Consider the following 17069-nt stretch of genomic DNA (forward strand, 5'->3'; position numbering starts at 1 on the left):
CTCAGCTTTAGCCAGTACACCAGGACAGCTGTGAGTCGCTGAGCCGGGGTGTGGCCGAAGGGCAGGGTTGCACGGCGCAAGTGCCTGTGATGCGGTCTGCCGCCTGTGACGAGTCACAATGGGGGCGGTTATCAGGGGCGCCAGCAGGCAGCGCTGCCCCAGTACGGCCTGGGCCAGCGGTGAGTGCCCACGCCGGGGGAGGCTGGGCTGGATGAGGGCCGGGGCAGAAGCACGGGCCCCGGCAGGGTGGGTTGTGACGCGGCATTGAGGGCCCAGCCGCTCACGGGAGCACCTGGGGCAGGGCACGGAACTGCTACTGCCGCCGGGGCTGGGCGCAGGCCTTGCTGCCTCCCAGCTGCCTCGCACCCTCTCCTACGTGCAGCCAGCTCCCTGCGGCTCCCGTCCCTCCTCCCCCCGCTGCCAGCTCCCTCCCTCGCAGCCCCACTGAACCCCTTCTCTCCCTCCTCCTGCAGGCCATGGCTGCCACAAAATTCCTCATCTGGCTTGTGCAAAGCATCTTTCTGAACCTGCCGATGGTCGGTGATGAGCTGGATGAGGCCACGCGTGAGCGCATGCAGCAGCGTGCGGAGCAGCTGAGCCAGGAGATGGCTCGGCTGCTGCAGGAGCTGGAGCAGAGGAGCCAGGAGCAGAGGAGGCAGGAGCCGAGGGCCCAGGAGCAGAGCGGCTTTTCCTGGGGAGCCCTGCTCTTTGCTGCCTTGCAGCAGTGGCAGTTCTGGGCCATTGCTGGAGTCCTGGTCCTGCTCTTGGGGCTCTGCTGGCGGTGGAGGAAAAGAATCCGTGAGGTGGACAGCAGCGACGAAGACAGCTCCAGTAGCAACACAGACCAGGAGGAGGAAGAGGAGCAGGAGGAGGAAGAAAGCGAAGGAGAAGATCCTGATGATGAGAGGAATCTATGCAGGTTTTTTGCAAAGCGTATCCAGTGGCCAGTGCAGAACCTGGCCTACAAGAGCCAGGTGGTGAAGGAGCTGGTTGGCGACCTCCTCCATGTCCTACAAGTGCTCTCGTCAAATGGCTTCTTCCCGGTGCTGCAACCAGCCATCGGGGTGGGCAGTTCCTTCGAAGGCTGGAATCCCCATGAGGATGATGCTGTCTATAGCCTGCTCGTGCCCTTGCAGCCCCCCCGTGGGCACACCTTCCACCTGGAGCTGGGCACGGCAGGGGAGATGCCAGCGAACGACGCCTGCGTCCGCGTGGAGCTGGAGTGCACCTGCATGAGGGAGCAGCTGGCAGAGAACATGCTGTGCTTCCTCCACCACCCCGAGGAGGACCTGAGGACAAATCAGGACCCCAGCCTCCTACACACCCTCTGCACGGGCTCCTACCTAGATGTGGAGAAAACTGCCCTCTGGTTCCAGAACTGCGTGAGGTCAGCCTGGGTGGAGGTGCCTCAGTCACGTCGCTACAGTATGAAGGTGCTACCCTCCAGTCGCTCCTGCAAGCTGCAGCTGACGAACGCCTCCAGGAGAACCTTGTACATTGAGATGATGTTTGGGGTGCAGCAAGGCGACTCGGACATCTTCCTGAGCAGCCAGACTACAGAGGCCGTCTCCACCCCAAGCACGATGTGGTCGGAGAGCTACGCTGTGGCAGAGGTGAAGTTCTTCAGGCATATGGCCAGGCACGCCCCACCTAATAGCTTCCACCTCAAATGCCTGCAGCTCTATGCCCGCATCCTGGAGGCCACAGGCTTTTCCACCTATACCTTGAAGACAGTCGTGATGCACCTCCTGACCACCCTACCCCTGTCAGGCTGGCGCAGGAGGGATTTCCTGCTGCGGCTGCAGGATATCATGCAGTACCTGCGCTGCTGCCTGGAGGAGAAACGCCTCGACCACTTCTTCTTTGGCAACGAGAGGGTGCCCGAGGAGATAATCTTGCCCCCAGCCTTCCAAGCAGCTGAGCCGCTCAACCTCTTCCAGCGCCTGGCACAGGATCCAGCTGCGCATGCCGAGGCACTGCGTGAGCTCGATGAGCTGCAAGATCGGCTCACAAGACTGCTGATCTACGGCCGCTGAAAGAGGTCTTCACGCACAGAGCTATGTTTCTGAGTCTCAGAGCCAACGGCAGGCGACCACCTCATGCTGCAGGAAAACGAGGGCAGAACGCGGAACACAGAAAGGAGAGGGCAAACCCTGCGCAGCAGCCCTCTGCCAAGAGCGGCAGTGGTCTCCCCTCGATGCTGTCCCCAGCACAGCAGCCGCTGACAGCTACAGTGGCGACAACGACTAGTTTCGCCCTGCTTTCCCCTCGCACTGGCTGTGGCCAGGATGGCGTTTCACCTGGGCGCAGAAATTCTTGCTGGCACCTCTGGCTGTACAGGGAGCAAGCGAGACGCACCGCTGATGCGCCTCCGTGTACTCACTGGGGTCCAGGTGGAGAATCTGCGCGTCCCAGACACTCCCCAGGGAGCTGGTAGTGCAGAACTGAAGATGCTGGGCGTGGAGAAGGCGGTGCTCTATCGGCAGCGGGCGTTGCCCCCTGGGAAATCTCCACCCTTGGGAAATGTCTCTTTGGAAGCAACGTCCTCTCGCAGTGGCACAGCAGGAACAGAGATCCTGCCATGGACAGGCCCCGTTCCGCTGTCAGGGTATACGCCACCACCCACCTATCGGTGTGACGAAGGCACCAAGAGCACACTCATGTCCACGAGCACGGAGGTCAGCATCAAGGGAGCTGATCCCATCTCTCGGGATTGCATTTCAAGGAGCAAAGCATCCACAGGTCACATCACACGATGTGATCTTTGGTAAGGGTTTGGGGGGGCCTCTGCCTGCTTTGGAAAGGGAGGCCCTGGGAGCCCTGTCCACGCGGGTGGGTCTGTACCTTGTGGGTGTGGCGGGCCTTAGCTGCCTGGGGCTGCTGTGAGTCGCTGAGCCGGGGTGGGGCCGAAGGGCGGGGCTGGCCGGTGGGCATGCCTGTGATGCGCTCTGACGCCTGTGACGAGTCACAATGGTGACTCGTTATCAGGGGCGCCAGCAGGCAGCGCTGCCCCAGTACGGCCTGGGCCAGCGGTGAGTGCCCACGCAGGGGGAGGCTGGGCTGGACGAGGGCCGGGGCAGAAGCACGGGCCCCTGGCAGGGTGGGTTGTGACCCTGCATCGAGGGCCCAGCCGCTCACGGGAGCGCCTGAGGCAGAGCACGGTGCCGCTACCGCCGCCGGGGCTGGGCGCAGGCCTTGCTGCCTCCCAGCTGCCTCGCACCCTCTCCTACGTGCCGCCAGCTCCCTGCGGCTCCCATCCCTGCTCCCCCCGCCGCCAGCTCCCTCCCTCGCAGCCCCACTGAACCCCTTCTCTCCCTCCTCCTGCAGGCCATGGCTGCCACAAAATTCCTCATCTGGCTTGTGCAAAGCATCTTTCTGAACCTGCCGATGGTCGGTGATGAGCTGGATGAGGCCACGCGTGAGCGCATGCAGCAGCGTGCGGAGCAGCTGAGCCAGGAGATGGCTCGGCTGCTGCAGGAGCTGGAGCAGAGGAGCCAGGAGCAGAGGAGGCAGGAGCCGAGGGCCCAGGAGCAGAGCGGCTTTTCCTGGGGAGCCCTGCTCTTTGCTGCCTTGCAGCAGTGGCAGTTCTGGGCCATTGCTGGAGTCCTGGTCCTGCTTTTGGGGCTCTGCTGGCGGTGGAGGAAAAGAATCCGTGAGGTGGACAGCAGCGACGAGGAGAGCTCCAGCAGCGACAGGGAGCAGGTGGAGGAGGAAGAGGAAGAAGACGATGATGCAAATGACGTGGGAAGGTTTTTTGAGGAGCACATACAGTGGCCAGTTCAGAACCTGGCCACAGAGTGCCAGATGGTGAAGGACTTGGTTGACAAGATCATCAATGTCCTCCAAGTGCTCTTGTTAAATAGTTTCTTCCCAGTGCTGCAACCAGCCATCGGGGTGGGCAGCGCCTTCGAAGGCTGGAGTCCCGATGAGAAAGGCATAATCTACCGCCTGCTCATGCCCCTGCGGCCCCCCCGTGGGCACGCCTTCCACCTGGAAGCGCGTAGTGTGGGGGAGATACTGGCGAGAAACTTCTGCATCCACGTGGAGCTGGTGTGCACCTGCACAAGGGAGCAGCTGGCAGGAGAGATGCTGTGCTTCCTCCACCACCCCGAGGAGGACCTGAGGAGGAATCAGGACCCCAGCCTCCTCTGCACCCTCTGCACGGCCTCCTACCTGGATGTGGAGAAAACTGCCCTCTGGTTCCAGCAGCTGGTGAAAGCTGCCTGGGTGGTTTTGCCTGAGTCGTCCAACCACCATCTAACGGTGCTGCCCTCCAGCCGCTCCTGCAAATTCCAGGTGACAAAAGGCGACAACAAAAGTCTCTTAATTGAGATGATATTTGGGGTGCAGCAAGGCGACTCGGACATCTTCCTGAGCAGCCAGACGACAGAGGCCATCTTCACCCCAAGCACGATGTGGTCGGAGAGCTACGCTGTGGCAGAGGAGAAGTTCTTGAGGCATATGGCCAGGCAGGCCCCACAGGACAGCTTCCACCTCAAATGCCTGCAGCTCTGTGCCCGCATCCTGGTGGGCACAAGCTTTTCCACCTATACCTTGAAGACAGTTGTGATGCACCTCCTGACCACCCTACCCCTGTCAGGCTGGCGCAGGAGGGATTTCCTGCTGCGGCTGCAGGATATCATGCGATACATGCGCTGCTGCCTGGAGGAGAAACGCCTCGACCACTTCTTCTTTGGCAACGAGAGGGTGCCCGAGGAGATCGTCTTGCCCCCAGCCTTCCAAGCAGCTGAGCCGCTCAACCTCTTCCAGCACCTAGTCCAGGATCCGGCCACTCATGCTGAGGCACTGCGTGAATTCATGGTCCTGCGAGATCGGCTCACAAGACTGCTGATCTACGGCCGCTGAAAGAGGTCTTCATGCACAGAGCTGTGTTTCTGGGTCTCACAGCTGATGACAGACGACCATGTCACACTGCAGGGAACACAAGGACAGAATACGTGACACAGAAAGGAAAGGGCAAACCCTGCGCAGCAGCCCTCTGCCAAGAGCGGCAGCAGCGTTCTCCTCTCGATGCTGTCCCGAGCAGCCGCTGACAGCTGCAGTGGTGACAAAGATGAGTTTTACCCTGCTTTTGCTCACATTGGGTGGCCAGGATCGCAATTTCGCCTGGGCCCAGAAATACTTGCTGGCAGCTCCGGCTGGGCAGGGACCAGGCAAGAGGCACCGCTGATGTGCCTCTGTGTGTTCACTGGGGTCCGGTTGGAGAACCTACCCAGCCTAGACACTCCCCGGGGAGCTGGTGCCACAGAACTGAGCACACAGGATACGGAGAAGACACTGCTCAGTCGGCACTGGGAATCGCTGCCACACCTTTCCTCCACAGCAAAAGCACAGTCTGGGCAGTCAGACCTGATGCAGCTGAAGAGGCCGTTGCAAGGAGGCTTGTGACAAAGGCAAGCTCCTGCAGGCTCCGGCCGACAAACGCTTCCGATAGTACCCTCTTGATTGGGATGGTATTTGGTCTGCAGCAAGATGACTCAGACACCTTCCTGAGCATCGAGTAGGCAGAGGCCAGTGTTAGCAGCAGCAGGACGTGGCCAGAGAGCTGTGCTGTGGCAGAGGTGCGGTTCTTCAGGCACAGGGCCAGTACTGGGGCCAGTTCTGTTTAATATCTTTCTCCATGATCTGGACGAGGGGATCGAGTGCACCCTCAGTAAATTTGGAGACGACACCAAGTTGGGCGGGAGTGTTGATCTGCTGGAGGGTAGGAAGGCTCTGCAGAGGGACCTGGACAGGCTGGATCGATGGGCCGAGGCCAGCTGTATGAGGTTCAACAAGGCTCAGTGCTGGGTCCTGCACTTGCGTCACAACAACCCCATGCAAGGCTACAGGCTTGGGGAAGAGTGGCTGGAGAGCTGCCTGGCGGAAAAGGCCGTGGGGGTGTTGGTCGACAGGTGGCAGTGTGCCCAGGTGGCCAAGAAGGCCAAGAGCATCCTGGCTTCGATCAGAAATAGTGTGGCCAGCAGGACTAGGGCAGCGATCGTGCCCCGGTACTCGGCACTGGTGAGGCCGCACCTCAAATACTGTGTTCAGGTTTGGGCCCCTCACTACAAGAAGGACGTTGAGGTGCTGGAGCGCGTCCAAAGAAGGGCAACGAAGCTGGTGAAGGGTGTACCGGTGTTATGAGGAGCGGCTGAGGGAGCTGGGGTTGTTTAGCCTGGAGAAGAGGAGGCTGAGGGGAGACCTTATCGCTCTCTACAGCTACCTGAAAGGAGGTTGTAGCGAGGTGGGGGTTGGTCTCTTTTCCCAGGTAGCAAGCGATAGGAGGAGAGGAAATGGCCTCAAGTTGCGCCAGGGGAGGTTTAGATTGGATATTAGGAAAAATTTCTTCCCCAAAAGGGTTGTCAAGTGTTGGACGAGGCTGCCCAGGGAAGTGGTTGAGGCACCATGCCTGGAGGTATTTATGAGATGTGTAGGCGTGGCGCCTAGGGCCATGTTTAGTGGTGGGCTTGGCAGTGTTAGGTTAACGGTTGGACTCACTGATCTTAAAGGTCTTTTCCAACGTCTACGATCCTGGCATTCTATGATTTAACTTCAAGGCTGGCCAGTGTGGAGCCAGGGGTTGGACTCGATGATCCTCGTGGGTCGCTTCCAACTCAGGATATGCTGTGATGATGAGATTGCCACTGGCAGGCAGATGATGATAAATCCAAAATCATAGAATCATAGAATCACAGAATCACCCCCACCTCGCTACAACCTCCTTTCAGATAGCTGTAGAGAGCAATAAGGTCTCCCCTCAGCCTCCTCTTCTCCAGGCTAAACAACCCCAGTTCCCTCAGCTGCTCCTCATAAGGCTTGTGCTCCACACCCTTCACCAGCTTCGTTGCCCTTCTCTGGACACGCTCCAGCCCCTCCATGTCCTTCTTGCAGTGAGGGGCCCAAAACTGAACACAGTACTCGAGGTGCGGCCTCACCAGTGCCCAGTACAGGGGCAGTATCACCTGCCTGGTCCTGCTGGTCACACTATTCCTGAGACAAGCCAGGATGCCATTGGCCCTCTTGGCCACCTGAGCACACTGCTGGCTCATGTTCAGGTGGCTGTCAACCAACACCCCCAGGTCCTTTTCTGCCAGGCAGCTCTCCAGCCACTCCTCCCCCAGCCTGTAGCATTGCATGGGGTTGTTGTGACCCAAGAGCAGGACTCGGCACTTAGCCTTGTTGAACCTCATACAGTTGGCCTCGGCCCAACGTTCCAGCCTGTCCAGGTCCCACTGCAGGGCCTTCCTACCCTCCAGCAGATTGACACTTCCACCCAACTTGGTGTCATCTGCAAACTTACTGAGGGTACACTCAATCCCCTCGTCCAGATCATCAGTGAAGATGTTGAACAGGACCTGCCCCAGTACTGAGCCCTGGGGAACACCACTCGTGAACGGCCGACAACTGGATGGTCAGTGATGAGCTGGATGAGGCCACGCACGAGCACATGCAGCAGCGTGCCGAGCAGCTGAGCCAGGAGATGGCTCGGCTGCTGCAGGAGCTGGAGCAGAAGAGCCAGGAGCAGAGGATTCAGGAGCAGAGCGGCTTTTCCTGGGGAGCCCTGCTCTTTGCTGCCTTGCAGCAGTGGCAGTTCTGGGCCATTGCTGGAGTCCTGGTCCTGCTCTTGGGGCTCTGCTGGCGGCTCAGGAAAAGGGGCCGTCAGCCAGCCAGCAGCAGCAAGGAGGGCAGTTCCGGAAAAAAGGTGGCTAAGGAGGAGCAAGAAGAAAAAGCCAGTGTTGCACTGGCTGTGGGCAGAATTTCCGCCAAGCGCCTCCTGGACCTGCCGCAATCGTTCACAATGGTGGAGGAGCTGGCGGATGAACTTCTCCGTATCTGCCGAAAACTTTCCAGGAATAGTTTCATGCCGCGGCTGAAGGCAGCCATCAGGGTGAGCGGCGCCTTAGAAGGCTGGAGTTCCTGTGAGGATGATGCTGTCTACTGCCTGCTTGTGCCTCTGAAGCCCCCCCGTGGACACACCTTCCACCTGGAGCTGGGCACTGCGGAGGAGATGCCGGCAAGGAACTGCAGCCTCCGCGTGGAGCTGAAGTGCGTCTGCACGAGGGAGCGGCTGGTGGGGGACATGCTGTGCTTCCTCCACCACCCCAAGGAGGAGCTGAGGAGAAATCAGGGTCCCAGCCTCCTAGGCACCCTCTGCACCGGCCCCTACCTGGACATGGAGAAAACCACCCGCTGGTTCCAGATATTGATAAAAGCGGCCTGGGTGCTTTTGCCTCAGTCGAGACACTGCCGTCTAACAGTGCTGCCCTCCAGGCGCTCCTGCAAGCTCCGGCTGACAAGCGCTTCCGATAGTACCCTCTTGATTGAGATGGTGTTTGCTGTGCAGCAAGAGGACTCAGACACCTTCCTGAGCATCGAGTAGGCAGAGGCCAGCGTTAGCAGCAGCAGGACGTGGCCAGAGAGCTGTGCTGTGGCAGAGGTGCGGTTCTTCAGGCACAGGGCCCGGCCTGAAGACGCTCCCCGGGGAGCTGGTGCCGCAGAACTGAACATGCCGCCCATGGGGAACACGCTGCTCAACCGGCAGTGGGAATTGCTGCCGCACCTTTCCTCCACAGCAAAAGCACGCTCTGGGGAGTGAGACCGCATGCAGCTGAAGGGGCCAGTACAAGGAGCCTGGCAACAGAGACCCCCGTCGCTACCCGGGCAGCGACTGCCTGCCCTCTTCGAGAGAGTCCAGTCCCTCTGGCAGCTTCACCCTGTGCAGAGATGTCAATAAATCCCTCGGTTAACACACAAACACTGTGTCTGGGAGCGCCTGTGCATCGCTTTGTTGGGGAAGGCAGGCAGAGGGTGCTGACGGCTCAGCTGCCACAGAGTCGGGGGGCATTTTGCAGAAGAGCTGGTGCAGCGGGCTCTGGTTGCAGTGATTTCACTGAGCTTTGGCTTCCCAGGTGTTGTGGGTTAATCCCAGCAGGCAGCTTGACATCACACAGCTGCTCATTCACTTGCCCCCAGTGGGATGGCAGAGAGAATCCGCAGGGTAAAAGTGGGAAAGCTTGTGGGTTGAGAGAGGACAGGTTAGCAGGTAAAGCAAGAGCTACACGCCCAGGCAAAGCAACGTAAAGGATTCATTCACTACTCCCCTGGTCTGCCGACCAGACCTGCCTTTCCGGGAAGGGTTCTGCCTCGCTGGGGCTCAGGTTGAAGGCGCTACCAGGAAACTTCCTAACCTTGTATGGCCCTCAGATTCTTATCAGCTCTTGCTTTGTCATGTGGGTACCCACAAAGTCGCGACGAGAAGCCCGAGGGCGGTCAAAAGAGACTTCAAGGCCTCGGGGAGATTGGTAAAGGCATCAGGAGCGCAGGTAGTATTCTCCTCTGTCCTCCCAGTTGTAGGGAATGACGTCGAAAGAAACAGGCAGCCGCAGCGTATCAATACCTGGCTCCAAGGCTAGCGTCACTGGCAGAATTTGGGGTTTTCCAATCATGGGATGGGCTATGCGACACCAGGCCTGCTGGGGTCTGACGAGAGGCAGCGTTCTCAATGGGAGAAAAGTGTTTTTGCTCACCAATTAGCGGGGCTGATGGGAAGGGCTTTAAACTAGGTTTGAAGGGGGCAAGGGATAAAATCGGGCTTACTAGTGGTAAGCTATGGGACGGCATGGCAACGTTTGAGGGACGGCGCGCTAGCGAGAGCTTTCGCTCTGCTCCGCGATGTACTGAGTACGCCGGAGCGCATTTGAAATATTTGTACGCTAATGCACGTGCTGTGAGGAATAGAGAGGAGGAACTAGAGGCCTTGGCTCAGTCCCAGAGCTACGGCGTCGTTGGCGTGAGACCTGTTGGGAAGAGTCCTGTGGCTGGAGTGCTGGCATGGACGGTTATAGGCTGCTGCGGAGAGAGAGGCAGGGCAGGCGAGGCGGAGGGGTAGTGCCGTATGCAAAGGAGGGCTTGGACTGTACAGCGCTTGCAGCTGAGGACGACGTGGTTCAGAGCCTGTGCGTAAAGATTAGGGGAAAAGCCAATAAAGCAGAAGTTCTTGCAGGAGTCTACTATGGATCACCCAGGCAGGATGATGACACTGATGTAGTATTCTATAAGGAATCAAGGGCAATCTCTAGATCAGTCGCCCTGTGTCGTCCTTCTGGGCGACTTCAACTTCCCAGCTGCTAACTGGGACTGTCATGGAGCAGACAGGAACAGGCCCAGGAAATTCCTGAAGCCCGCGTTGAAGAGAACTTTTTGAGAGGGGTCCTAAGGGAGCCAACTAGGAAAGGTGCCCTCCTAGCGCTGTTCTTTGTGCATAGAGACGGTCTCGTGGGCGAAGTGATGACCGGTGGCTGTCTTGGGCATAGTGATCAAGAAATGGCTGAGTTTAAGATCTTTGGTGATACGGGAAAAACTGTCCACAGAGCTACTGCCCTGGATTCTGGGAGGGCAGACTTTAGGCTGCTCAAGGTTAGTAAGGTCCCCTGGGAATCCGCTTTCGAGGGTACTGGTGTCCATAAATGGGGGTCACTTTTTAAGAGCCGTTTCTTAAGAGCACAGGAGCGAGCAATTCCAATGTGTACCGGTGTTATGAAGAGCGGCTGAGGGAGCTGGGGTTGTTTAGCCTGGAGAAGAGGAGGCTGAGGGGAGACCTTATCGCTCTCTACAGCTACCTGAAAGGAGGTTGTAGCGAGGTGGGGGTCGGTCTCTTTTCCCAGGTAGCAAGCGATAGGAGGAGAGGAAATGGCCTCAAGTTGCGCCAGGGGAGGTTTAGATTGGATATTAGGAAAAATTTCTTCCCCAAAAGGCTTATCAAGTGTTGGAAGAGGCTGCCCAGGGAAGTGGTTGAGGCACCATGCCTGGAGGTATCTATGAGATGTGTAGACGTGGCGCCTAGGGCCATGTTTAGTGGTGGGCTTGGCAGTGTTAGGTTAACGGTTGGACTCACTGATCTTAAAGGTCTTTTCCAACGTCTATGATTCTGTGATTCTATGATTTAACTTCAAGGCTGGCCAGTGTGGAGCCAGGGGTTGGACTCGATGATCCTCGTGGGTCGCTTCCAACTCAGGATATGCTGTGATGATGAGATTGCCACTGGCAGGCAGATGATGATAAATCCAAAGTAAAGCACCACGCAAGCTCCTGTGAAGAAAATTAACTCTAGCTCAGCTTTAGCCAGTGCACCAGGACAGCTGCGAGTCGCTGAGCCGGGGTGGGGCCGAAGGGCAGGGTTGCACGGCGCACGTGCCTGTGATGCGCTCTGGCGCCTGTGATGAGTCACAATGGGGGCGGTTATCAGGGGCGCCAGCAGGCAGCGCTGCCCCAGTACGGCCTGGGCCAGCGGTGAGTGCACACGCCGGGGGAGGCTGGGCTGGACGAGGGCCGGGGCAGAAACGTGGGCCCCTGGCAGGGTGGGTTGTCAGTCGGCATCGAGGGTCCAGCCGCTCCCGGGAGCGCCTGGGGCAGGGCGCAGGCCTTGCTGCCTCCCAGCTGTCTCGCACCCTCTCCTACGTGCCGCCAGCTCCTTGCGGCTCCCATCCCTGCTCCCCCTGCCGCCAGCTCCCTCCCTCGCAGCCCCACTGAACCCCTTCTCTCCCTCCTCCTGCAGGCCATGGCTACCATAATATCCCTCATCCGCTTTGTGCTAAGCATCATCCAGCTCCCGCAGATGGTCGGTGATGAGCTGGATGAGGCCACGCACGAGCACATGCAGCAGCGTGCCGAGCAGCTGAGCCAGGAGATGGCTCGGCTGCTGCAGGAGCTAGAGCAGAAGAGCCAGGAGCAGAGGATTCAGGAGCAGAGCGGCTTTTCCTGGGGAGCCCTGCTCTTTGCTGCCTTGCAGCAGTGGCAGTTCTGGGCCATTGCTGGAGTCCTGGTCCTGCTCTTGGGGCTCTGCTGGCGGCTCAGGAAAAGGGGCCGTCAGCCAGCCAGCAGCAGCAAGGAGGGCAGTTCCGGAAAAAAGGTGGCTAAGGAGGAGCAAGAAGAAAAAGCCAGTGTTGCACTGGCTGTGGGCAGAATTTCCGCCAAGCGCCTCCTGGACCTGCCGCAATCGTTCACAATGGTGGAGGAGCTGGCGGATGAACTTCTCCGTATCTGCCGAAAACTTTCCAGGAATAGTTTCATGCCGCGGCTGAAGGCAGCCATCAGGGTGAGCGGCGCCTTAGAAGGCTGGAGTTCCTGTGAGGATGATGCTGTCTACTGCCTGCTTGTGCCTCTGAAGCCCCCCCGTGGACACACCTTCCACCTGGAGCTGGGCACTGCGGAGGAGATGCCGGCAAGGAACTGCAGCCTCCGCGTGGAGCTGAAGTGCGTCTGCACGAGGGAGCGGCTGGTGGGGGACATGCTGTGCTTCCTCCACCACCCCAAGGAGGAGCTGAGGAGAAATCAGGGTCCCAGCCTCCTAGGCACCCTCTGCACCGGCCCCTACCTGGACATGGAGAAAACCACCCGCTGGTTCCAGATATTGATAAAAGCGGCCTGGGTGCTTTTGCCTCAGTCGAGACACTGCCGTCTAACAGTGCTGCCCTCCAGGCGCTCCTGCAAGCTCCGGCTGACAAGCGCTTCCGATAGTACCCTCTTGATTGAGATGGTGTTTGCTGTGCAGCAAGAGGACTCAGACACCTTCCTGAGCATCGAGTAGGCAGAGGCCAGCGTTAGCAGCAGCAGGACGTGGCCAGAGAGCTGTGCTGTGGCAGAGGTGCGGTTCTTCAGGCACAGGGCCCGGCCTGAAGACGCTCCCCGGGGAGCTGGTGCCGCAGAACTGAACATGCCGCCCATGGGGAACACGCTGCTCAACCGGCAGTGGGAATTGCTGCCGCACCTTTCCTCCACAGCAAAAGCACGCTCTGGGGAGTGAGACCGCATGCAGCTGAAGGGGCCAGTACAAGGAGCCCGGCAACAGAGACCCCCGTCGCTACCCGGGCAGCGACTGCCTGCCCTCTTCGAGAGAGTCCAGTCCCTCTGGCAGCTTCACCCTGTGCAGAGATGTCAATAAATCCCTCGGTTAACACACAAACACTGCGTCTGGGAGCGCCTGTGCATCGCTTTGTTGGGGAAGGCAGGCAGAGGGTGCTGACGGCTCAGCTGCCACAGAGTCGGGGGGCATTTTGCAGAAGAGCTGGTGCAGCGGGCTCTGGTTGCAGTGATTTCACTGAGCTTTGGCTTCCCAGGTGTTGTGGGTTAATCCCAGCAGGCAGCTTGACATCACACAGCTGCTCATTCACTTGCCCCCAGTGGGATGGCAGAGAGAATCCGCAGGGTAAAAGTGGGAAAGCTTGTGGGTTGAGAGAGGACAGGTTAGCAGGTAAAGCAAGAGCTACACGCCCAGGCAAAGCAACGTAAAGGATTCATTCACTACTCCCCTGGTCTGCCGACCAGACCTGCCTTTCCGGGAAGGGTTCTGCCTCGCTGGGGCTCAGGTTGAAGGCGCTACCAGGAAACTTCCTAACCTTGTATGGCCCTCAGATTCTTATCAGCTCTTGCTTTGTCATGTGGGTACCCACAAAGTCGCGACGAGAAGCCCGAGGGCGGTCAAAAGAGACTTCAAGGCCTCGGGGAGATTGGTAAAGGCATCAGGAGCGCAGGTAGTATTCTCCTCTGTCCTCCCAGTTGTAGGGAATGACGTCGAAAGAAACAGGCAGCCGCAGCGTATCAATACCTGGCTCCAAGGCTAGCGTCACTGGCAGAATTTGGGGATTTCCAATCATGGGATGGGCTATGCGACACCAGGCCTGCTGGGGTCTGACGAGAGGCAGCGTTCTCAATGGGAGAAAAGTGTTTTTGCTCACCAATTAGCGGGGCTGATGGGAAGGGCTTTAAACTAGGTTTGAAGGGGGCAAGGGATAAAATCGGGCTTACTACTGGTAAGCTATGGGACGGCATGGCAACGTTTGAGGGACGGCGCGCTAGCGAGAGCTTTCGCTCTGCTCCGCGATGTACTGAGTACGCCGGAGCGCATTTGAAATATTTGTACGCTAATGCACGTGCTGTGAGGAATAGAGAGGAGGAACTAGAGGCCTTGGCTCAGTCCCAGAGCTACGGCGTCGTTGGCGTGAGACCTGTTGGGAAGAGTCCTGTGGCTGGAGTGCTGGCATGGACGGTTATAGGCTGCTGCGGAGAGAGAGGCAGGGCAGGCGAGGCGGAGGGGTAGTGCCGTATGCAAAGGAGGGCTTGGACTGTACAGCGCTTGCAGCTGAGGACGACGTGGTTGAGAGCCTGTGCGTAAAGATTAGGGGAAAAGCCAATAAAGCAGAAGTTCTTGCAGGAGCCTACTATGGATCACCCAGGCAGGATGATGACACTGATGTAGTATTCTATAAGGAATCAAGGGCAATCTCTAGATCAGTCGCCCTGTGTCGTCCTTCTGGGCGACTTCAACTTCCCAGCTGCTAACTGGGACTGTCATGGAGCAGACAGGAACAGGCCCAGGAAATTCCTGAAGCCCGCGTTGAAGAGAACTTTTTGAGAGGGGTCCTAAGGGAGCCAACTAGGAAAGGTGCCCTCCTAGCGCTGTTCTTTGTGCATAGAGACGGTCTCGTGGGCGAAGTGATGACCGGTGGCTGTCTTGGGCATAGTGATCAAGAAATGGCTGAGTTTAAGATCTTTGGTGATATGGGAAAAACTGTCCACAGAGCTACTGCCCTGGATTCTGGGAGGGCAGACTTTAGGCTGCTCAAGGTTAGTAAGGTCCCCTGGGAATCCGCTTTCGAGGGTACTGGTGTCCATAAATGGGGGTCACTTTTTAAGAGCCGTTTCTTAAGAGCACAGGAGCGAGCAATTCCAATGTGTACCGGTGTTATGAAGAGCGGCTGAGGGAGCTGGGGTTGTTTAGCCTGGAGAAGAGGAGGCTGAGGGGAGACCTTATCGCTCTCTACAGCTACCTGAAAGGAGGTTGTAGCGAGGTGGGGGTCGGTCTCTTTTCCCAGGTAGCAAGCGATAGGAGGAGAGGAAATGGCCTCAAGTTGCGCCAGGGGAGGTTTAGATTGGATATTAGGAAAAATTTCTTCCCCAAAAGGCTTATCAAGTGTTGGAAGAGGCTGCCCAGGGAAGTGGTTGAGGCACCATGCCTGGAGGTATCTATGAGATGTGTAGACGTGGCGCCTAGGGCCATGTTTAGTGGTGGGCTTGGCAGTGTTAGGTTAACGGTTGGACTCACTGATCTTAAAGGTCTTTTCCAACGTCTATGATTCTGTGATTCTATGATTTAACTTCAAGGCTGGCCAGTGTGGAGCCAGGGGTTGGACTCGATGATCCTCGTGGGTCGCTTCCAACTCAGGATATGCTGTGATGATGAGATTGCCACTGGCAGGCAGATGATGATAAATCCAAAGTAAAGCACCACGCAAGCTCCTGTGAAGAAAATTAACTCTAGCTCAGCTTTAGCCAGTGCACCAGGACAGCTGCGAGTCGCTGAGCCGGGGTGGGGCCGAAGGGCAGGGTTGCACGGCGCACGTGCCTGTGATGCGCTCTGGCGCCTGTGATGAGTCACAATGGGGGCGGTTATCAGGGGCGCCAGCAGGCAGCGCTGCCCCAGTACGGCCTGGGCCAGCGGTGAGTGCACACGCCGGGGGAGGCTGGGCTGGACGAGGGCCGGGGCAGAAACGTGGGCCCCTGGCAGGGTGGGTTGTCAGTCGGCATCGAGGGTCCAGCCGCTCCCGGGAGCGCCTGGGGCAGGGCGCAGGCCTTGCTGCCTCCCAGCTGTCTCGCACCCTCTCCTACGTGCCGCCAGCTCCTTGCGGCTCCCATCCCTGCTCCCCCTGCCGCCAGCTCCCTCCCTCGCAGCCCCACTGAACCCCTTCTCTCCCTCCTCCTGCAGGCCATGGCTACCATAATATCCCTCATCCGCTTTGTGCTAAGCATCATCCAGCTCCCGCAGATGGTCGGTGATGAGCTGGATGAGGCCACGCACGAGCACATGCAGCAGCGTGCCGAGCAGCTGAGCCAGGAGATGGCTCGGCTGCTGCAGGAGCTGGAGCAGAAGAGCCAGGAGCAGAGGATTCAGGAGCAGAGCGGCTTTTCCTGGGGAGCCCTGCTCTTTGCTGCCTTGCAGCAGTGGCAGTTCTGGGCCATTGCTGGAGTCCTGGTCCTGCTCTTGGGGCTCTGCTGGCGGCTCAGGAAAAGGGGCCGTCAGCCAGCCAGCAGCAGCAAGGAGGGCAGTTCCGGAAAAAAGGTGGCTAAGGAGGAGCAAGAAGAAAAAGCCAGTGTTGCACTGGCTGTGGGCAGAATTTCCGCCAAGCGCCTCCTGGACCTGCCGCAATCGTTCACAATGGTGGAGGAGCTGGCGGATGAACTTCTCCGTATCTGCCGAAAACTTTCCAGGAATAGTTTCATGCCGCGGCTGAAGGCAGCCATCAGGGTGAGCGGCGCCTTAGAAGGCTGGAGTTCCTGTGAGGATGATGCTGTCTACTGCCTGCTTGTGCCTCTGAAGCCCCCCCGTGGACACACCTTCCACCTGGAGCTGGGCACTGCGGAGGAGATGCCGGCAAGGAACTGCAGCCTCCGCGTGGAGCTGAAGTGCGTCTGCACGAGGGAGCGGCTGGTGGGGGACATGCTGTGCTTCCTCCACCACCCCAAGGAGGAGCTGAGGAGAAATCAGGGTCCCAGCCTCCTAGGCACCCTCTGCACCGGCCCCTACCTGGACATGGAGAAAACCACCCGCTGGTTCCAGATATTGATAAAAGCGGCCTGGGTGCTTTTGCCTCAGTCGAGACACTGCCGTCTAACAGTGCTGCCCTCCAGGCGCTCCTGCAAGCTCCGGCTGACAAGCGCTTCCGATAGTACCCTCTTGATTGAGATGGTGTTTGCTGTGCAGCAAGAGGACTCAGACACCTTCCTGAGCATCGAGTAGGCAGAGGCCAGCGTTAGCAGCAGCAGGACGTGGCCAGAGAGCTGTGCTGTGGCAGAGGTGCGGTTCTTCAGGCACAGGGCCCGGCCTGAAGACGCTCCCCGGGGAGCTGGTGCCGCAGAACTGAACATGCCGCCCATGGGGAACACGCTGCTCAACCGGCAGTGGGAATTGCTGCCGCACCTTTCCTCCACAGCAAAAGCACGCTCTGGGGAGTGAGACCGCATGCAGCTGAAGGGGCCAGTACAAGGAGCCTGGCAACAGAGACCCCTGTCGC

The 17069-nt window shown here is 58.7% G+C and overlaps 2 protein-coding genes across 2 annotated transcripts; both read left to right on the forward strand.

Moving 5' to 3' along the window:
• Positions 1 to 476: 476 nt before the first annotated feature.
• On the forward strand, positions 477 to 2036 carry LOC309604008 (inositol 1,4,5-trisphosphate receptor-interacting protein-like 1; the record flags this gene model as incomplete). Its single annotated transcript, XM_082338872.1, has 1 exon — positions 477 to 2036. The coding sequence occupies one exon, from the start codon at positions 477 to 479 to the stop codon at positions 2034 to 2036; it is 1560 nt and encodes a 519-aa protein (XP_082194998.1).
• A 1294-nt stretch (positions 2037 to 3330) lies between these two features.
• Positions 3331 to 4866, forward strand: LOC309604007 (inositol 1,4,5-trisphosphate receptor-interacting protein-like 1; the record flags this gene model as incomplete). Its single annotated transcript, XM_082338871.1, has 1 exon — positions 3331 to 4866. One exon carries the CDS (start codon positions 3331 to 3333, stop codon positions 4864 to 4866), a length of 1536 nt encoding a protein of 511 aa, XP_082194997.1.
• Positions 4867 to 17069: the final 12203 nt, after the last annotated feature.

The sequence above is a fragment of the Platalea leucorodia genome, assembly GCF_965183815.1.
Source record: "Platalea leucorodia genome assembly, contig: HAP1_HAP1_SCAFFOLD_297, whole genome shotgun sequence".
Taxonomy (NCBI): Eukaryota; Metazoa; Chordata; class Aves; order Pelecaniformes; family Threskiornithidae; genus Platalea; species Platalea leucorodia.